Source organism: Chinchilla lanigera, unplaced genomic scaffold, assembly GCF_000276665.1.
Source record: "Chinchilla lanigera isolate Chin_1 unplaced genomic scaffold, ChiLan1.0 scaffold00030, whole genome shotgun sequence".
NCBI lineage: Eukaryota > Metazoa > Chordata > Mammalia > Rodentia > Chinchillidae > Chinchilla > Chinchilla lanigera.
In genome coordinates, this window is record NW_004955431.1 from 20,191,618 (window position 1) to 20,199,077 (window position 7,460).

Genomic DNA, 7,460 nt, shown 5'->3' on the forward strand with positions numbered 1-7,460 from the left:
TAGCTCATCATATGAGTTATCTGTTCTTTTTTATTAAGAAAATAGGTGCCACTAGAATACCTTCTTACATCCCATCACTCAGCTATTCAGCATTCAAATAATTCATAACAAATAGTATTATCATTGATGAATTCTTTAATATTATGTTATCTTGCACAGCGTAGTATATTGAGTCCCTGATATTCACTAAGAAACTCACACCATTTTTATTTGCAGTACTAAGAAGAACATTATTGCTTCCAGTAATATTAAATATGGAGTGGCAGCTGAGTTATTAACACTACAACAGTGAAATTGAGTTTGCCAGATATCTACCACTTCTCCCCCTCTGGGGATTTTTTTTTATTATATGTATATATCTCACTATTTTGTATGAATAGACAATTCCTTAAATAAAGTATGCCATGTATAGTGAAGTAAAAGGGTTATAGAAAATCTCAGCCCCATATAGGGTGGTACAATTAAAAATTAAAAGCATTACTTAGCAGTGACTATGAATATGATGTCAGACTGTAAGACTGCTTTACCCTTGGATGATATCACAGCATTCATGGGCTATGATGTGTCTCTTATGTTGTGTCTCAGTCCAAAAGAATAAAAGTTGGACTTCATCGAATTAGTCTTAGAATGATATTCTTTATCCCTGAAAATTAGTAGGAGTGTGTATATCAGGTTGTCTTACTGAAAGGGAGTAGCAGGCTCTCATGTTCTCGCTCAGTGTATTCTTGGGGTGAAATTGTGTTTATCTATCACATGATAGCCAAATACTAGTATCTTGGCCCCATGGGCAGAGCATTACCCACAAAAAGCTGTCCAAATGAGGGTCAGGAATCTCAGGGAATGGGCCTCTGTCACTTGCATTGGATGTCCACAGACAGAGAATAGTTTTTCATTGAACACCTTCACTATGTACAAGAATGGTAAAGAGCTTAGTATTTTAGCCAATGGAATAGGTGTTCTGTAGGTCTCTGGGTCACCTCCCTAAAAATGCTAGCACAGGAAAGTTTTCTGGGAGTCTTTAAGCAGTGATTTCATTATTGTCCATGTCATGATTATTGCCCTTCTTTTTTTAAAAAGGCACCCAAGTAACTTTATTTATCTCCTCCTCTGTGTACTTTAAATTAAGTCTATGTGTTAGGTATTAATACAGAAATATTTAGATAAACTGTTAGTAACATTTTACTTTTTTCATAATTGTATTAATTTTTCTGTAATCATTTATTCTTAGTCAACAATTCTGTTTGAATAGAAAGTTACATAACATTTTTAATGTTTGTATCATGCAGCTCAGAATTGTACTGGATTGAGGACATGTGGACAGTGTTTGGAACAGCCTGGATGTGGCTGGTGCAATGATCCTAGTAATACAGGAAGAGGACACTGCATTGAAGGGTCTTCACGAGGACCAATGAAACTTGTTGGAATACACAACAATGAGATGATTCTTGACACTAATCTCTGCCCTAAAGAAAAGAACTATGAATGGTCCTTTATCCAGTGTCCAGGTAATAAAAATGTGATGAAAACAATTTCAATTTCTGCTTAAGTGAACCAAATTATAATCTTTTATTGCTCATATCATTGTAGTGTCTTAGCATTTTATGCAATTTAGTATACCCATTGAATCTTCATGGTAAGTATAAGAATACTGTGTATATCATCTATGATGGAGTCAGCTGGCCTTATTTTAAAAGCTGCCATTAATGTTCACTACCCATTGGGACCTATGAAGAACCATATTGAGTGCTCCTCAGAGTTAGGTATGGGAAGACTGTGGCATTTATCTACTGCCTCTTCTCCCCCATTGACTGAATAATTCCTCTGGGAGTATTAACTCTATAGTATTTCTGAGCTGTACTAGCATGTCTGATCAGTAGCTTTCCTGGTATCAGTAAAAGCCCTGAGGTAGAAAAGTGCAGTAGAGATATCACAGAATTTTACATAAGCTACTGACAATGTGAAAGATCAAGACTAGATGAACAAAGAGAATGTAGCACACAGTATAAAAATACCTGCTCCAAAAACTATGAAATAGGTACAAAGCGATAACTCAAGCTATGAATTTACAGACTAACATGAATGAGTTTTAAAAGTATTTCATTTATTTGAAGAAGCTTGATTTAAAGGCTACAGATTGTATCATTCATAATGTAATCTGAAAGTAAAAACTTGTGGACATAGAAAACTGGTCAGTTATTTGCCAGGAGTAGGGACAGGAATTGATTTTAAGGGAAATCACAATGAAAATTTGATGATATGGAATTATTCTGTGTGGTGCTGAGATAGTTGATAAAATATTCTCTGTGTTTGTCAAAATCCATATTGTATACTGGGAGTGTATCTCACTGGGAGAACACTTGCCTAGCATGTGGGAGGCCCTGGTTTGATCCCCAGCATCACAAGTGCAAAATAGATCCATACTGTTTACCACAAAGAATCAACTTTACTGTGGATAAATAGACAAGTCAGTCAAGACATTGAGGGATCCAAGGATGGAATACGAATTGTGCCAAGTGAATCTAACTGTATTACAAATGTCATAACCTCACCCAAAGATACTTTAGCTTTGGAAATACTGTTTTGACTGCAGAAAGGTTAGAGAAAGGTAAAAAAAAAAATCTGGTATATTAGTACACTGTATTCTGTGGTAAATTTGTTTTTCCTAGTTATAGGGTAATGAATCTAACTATATATATATAGTGGATTTGAACACAAAAGTAAGTGAAATATATTTAATAGGCAGGTTTCTCATTATCAGAGAAGGAAGTTAAAAATTAACAAAGGGTGAAAGATACAGTAAATGCTTTGGTGGTGCATTAGAGCTGAAACACATGAATTCATGTTTAATACATACATGAATGTAAATATAAATATATGTATATAAATGAGTTAATGTGCATACATATGCAGTATCCCTAGATGTCTTTGTTTAGAGGGCCTAGAAGACATGACACTGATAAAAAGGAATAAAATGGATCAAATTGTTGATTTTGTGAATAAATGTAATGTACAGATCTTGATTTCTAAATGCTATTCTCCAGTGAATATAACAAGGGCTTTCTGGTTAAATGGCTAATTCTATGGGGGGCAGGGAAAATAAAAGATAAGCCTATAGTATTCTGCATATCCAAAAGTATGAAAGTGAGAAAAAAAAGAGAGAGGAGATTTGGGAAGGGAAGGGAAAGGAAAGGAAGGGAAAGGAAGGGAAGGAAAGGCAAAGGAAGGGAACGGAAGGGAAAAGAAGGGAAGGGAAGGGAAGGGAAGGGAAGGGAAGGAAGAGAAGGGGAGGGAAGGGACTGCCTAGCCAATCTGAAAAGGGATGTGGAGCCAACCTGAAAGTGAACAAATTTAGGTAACAAAACAAGGATTGCATTGATTATAATTTAAAGAGAAAATACATATTTATGATTCTGTAAGGATATGAATCTTCCTTATAGAAAATTTCTAATACACATAGAAGGAATGGGGAAATGAAAAATTTTACCACTGGAACACCATAGTAATCGTGCTGTAGAAATTATCCTTTTAAGAATATTAAATTTAGAGGTTAAATTTCTTATGGGGGTGCTTTTTTAAGGGATTGATTCCAGGGGCATTCTAAAACTGACCTACATTCCTAGCCTTTTTTTATTTTTTATTTTGAGACGGTCTCATCAGGTTGCCCGATTCTACTTGAACTTTTGCTCCTCTTACCTCAGTCTCCCTCAGTGCTTGGATTACTGGAAAACATCAGTGCACCTGGCTTAGTGGGTGAATCTTTAAGGAGAAATGATATTTGCATGGCCTCAAAGTATAATCTCCAGAAGTATTTCTTAGTTACTGTAGTGATTTGAACACATGCCTATAATTTTTTTGATAGTCCTTCTACTAGAATATGGAGTTTAATTTGTCTCCTATTGAGTGTGGTTTGTACTCAGGTATGCATCTAATAAATACATACTGAAGGGAAAAATATTAACTTTACAGTGAAAGTGATAGTATACATCATGTTAACCAAATGACTGATGTTACCAAACTGGTAATAAACCATGTTAGTATAATTTACCTCCCTAATATAACATGATGAGGGCACTTCATGTCTGTGATAGTATTCTTACTCAAAACCACTAACCTTACTGTAATCCTGAGGAAACTTCAGAAAAACTCAAATGTTGGGACATTCTACAAAATACTTGATCAGTACTCTACAAAAGAATCATACTTATAAAAGAGCAGAGACTGAGAAACTAACTCACTGACTGTAAGAGATCAAGAGCACCTGGTAATGAAAAGCAGTGTGATATCCTGAATTCTATACTGGAAAAAAATGGCATTTGTGACAAAACTGGTGAAGTCCAATTAAAGTCTGTAATTTAGCTAATAGTACTGTACCAATGTTACTTTCTTAATTTTGATATATATACCATGGTGAATAAAATTGGGCTGATAGGAATACTTTGTGCTATTTTTGCAATTTTGTAAATCTAAAATAATTTCAAATAGTGAAATAAAATATGTAGCAGTTTAGGGAAATAGTGGAAATTTTTATATGTGAAAAATATAGTCACTGGTATTAAGAATTCAGTGGTTGTATTAAGTAGCTGGTTAGCTGTAGCTAAGGAGGTCATTAAAAAGTAGAATATATATATATCATTCAGAGTTCAAGAGAAATAACTAGAAAGACATAAAGATCTAAAATGTGAAAAAAGGCTGGAAGCACCAAGATGGCAGAATGGTAAGAAGCAAAGAGAGAGCCTCTCTGAGAGTTTCCATCCAGATGCAGGAATGTAACAATGTGAGGAAGACAAAAAGGAGGGAAATGGGTCCCCTGGACCTAGGAAGAATCCAAAGCATGAATTTAAACCCATGGAGAGAGTGAAGAGAGAATGTAAATGAAGAAAGAGGTTGCTGGTGGCACCTTTTTCCTGAAATGGGACTTACTATGTGAGAGGAAGAGTTCCAACCTGGACACACATGGTGACTGCTCTTGATCCCAGAGGCCTCCATGGGGAGATGCAGCAGAGGAGGGGAGCACTAGACTTGAAGGATGGCACTAGCTGGCAGTGAGTGCTGAGAGCTCAATCCTCCTGTCCCTGAGAGAGCAATCAGACAGTAGCCATCTTGGAGAGGGGCCAGCTGAGCTCAGAACTCAGAGTGCATGCTGGCTCCATCTAGTGACTCCAAGCTGGGCTCAGCTCCACAGAAGTTGTGCTGATGACTGCAGGCTGAATGAGTCTGGTCTTGGCCAAAAGGCGCAGGCTCACCGAAATTATACACTACCCTGCCACTGGCATTTCATCTTATTAAAAAGCTTTTGCATAGCAAGAGAAACCACCAACACAGTGAAAACATAACCCACAGTGTGAGCAAAAATATTTTATTAGCTATTCTTCAAAGAATTACTATTGAGAGCAAATAAAGAACTCAAAGAGGTATACCTCCCACATTGAAGACCCATTCCAAAAATGGGATTTGAGATGAATACACACTTCTCAGATGAAAAAAATACAAACAACAAATAAATACATGAAAAAATGTTCAACATCACTGGTCATTTCAAAGATACAAATTAAATCAACACAGATTTCATCTCACCCTGGAAAGAATGGCTATTATCAAGAAATCAACCAATAAGAAATGCTGCAGGAGGTGTGGGGAAAAAGGAACCCTTCTCCACTCTTGGTCAGAATATAGAGTGGTGCATCCACTGTGCAAATCAGCATGGAGATTCCTCAAAAGAGTAGGATTGGGGGTCCCATTTGACCCAGCTATTCCTCTCCTGAATATCTTCCCAGAAGAATTAAATACATCATACGACAGTGTTATATATGCATCCATGTTTAGAGAAGTACAATTTATAATAGCTAAATCTTGGAAATAACTAAATACCCATCCACTGAGGAATGGGTAAAAATAATGTGGTCTTTGTAAATAATGGAGTAATATTCAGCCATAAAGAAGAATATACTGGAGACCTTTGTAGGTAAATGGATGCAACTCCATACCATATTCATAAGTGAAATCTACCACATGCACATATGTAAACATCATATTGTCTCCCTAGTGTGAGAAGCTGAAAGAGTAAATAAGATCCAAAATGTACAGTAGATATTGTAAAATAGGAAGAAATGTCAAAAGAGGATTTGGAATGAGGGAATAAAGAAAAGGGGAAAGGGAAAAGCAAATTTTATATATAGATATATATTATATATGTAATAATTAAGATAGTTATACTGCTAATTTCTCTTTTTTCATTGAAAAGAAAGTTTTTTCCAATATTATTTGGACAATTTAACGCCAATATCTTATCTTCTGAGTAGCTAATTGAAAGATAACAATACAAAATGTATTAACCGTTGTCAACCTCCTATTATTTTGTTTTGAAATTTAATTTTTTCTCTTTTAGATAAAAATAAAGTGTGAAAAAGGTTACAGATATTATGGAATGAAAAGTTCCAAGTATATCTAGTAGAAGTTTCAGGAGAAAATTGGAAAGGGGAGAGAAAATATGTAAAGGCATCGTCATGCAATGGAGTTATAGACACCACACACACAGTAGTGCCATCTGGGTCAAAGATAAAATATGATTTGTTGGGAAAATTTTATAATTTTATAGAGGTAGAATACATGTGATTTTATAAGCTTTTAGTATAATCAAGGAAGCTGTGTTTTGATCAGACATAGTTGTTCCACATGCACCAGCATATCACAAGAGTGAAAAAAACTATACATCCCTTAGTGCTCTCTATTTTTTGTTGTTGTTGTGGTTGTTGTTTTTGGTCCAGAGAGAAGGCAGGGAACATTATATAAAAAGAGGAATGAATGTTTTTTAGTCCAGAAGTTTGAAGGGCTAGGGATGTAATTCAGTGACAGAGCACTTGCCTACCATGCACAAAGCCCAGGGTTCAGTCCTCAGCCCCTGCCCACTCCACACACAAAGAAATTTTAATTTGAGATGATCTTTGAAATTAGAGATGATCTCTAGAGCTCCGTGGCTAAAAGTGTAATTTTTAAATTGATATTTAGAAAGCAATAATAAAAAGAATAGTAAATAACATTTTTATAATTACTCCTTGTGAACATTAGGATTAATTCATGGTAATTAAATCAGTGTGGAATTATTGCAAGAATGGACAGATAAACCAGTAAAGCACAGTATTCTAGAAACAGATCCAGATTAATGAATAGTTGCTGACCTTTTGTGGTTGCATTTATAATTTTCGCTTTGCAATAGTATGATAGCAATATGGACCTTTATAGACACTTTACTTTAAATTTTGATCTTTTCCAAGTTAAGGATGTATATTAGAATGTGATGCTGGGTAGCAAAGGCGAGGTGTAGCTCACACTCAGCCATGCTATCACAAGGATAAACAATCTATGCAATGTACTGTGTTGTACACCTTACTATATAAATTCTGATATTGAATAGGTAAAGTGGATTTTTGACTTAGGACATTTTCAATTTAAAATGAGTTTAT

At 35.3% G+C, this 7,460-nt stretch overlaps 1 protein-coding gene across 1 annotated transcript in view; it reads left to right on the forward strand.

Annotated features, from left to right (window-relative positions):
* Atrnl1 (attractin-like 1) overlaps positions 1–7,460 on the forward strand; it is a gene marked incomplete at its 5' end in the record, with an annotated part of 750,654 nt that overhangs the window by 197,253 nt on the left and 545,941 nt on the right. Inside the window, 1 exon segment of the mRNA XM_013515898.1 lies at positions 1,287–1,505. Coding sequence (XP_013371352.1) covers positions 1,287–1,505 — 219 coding nt within the window.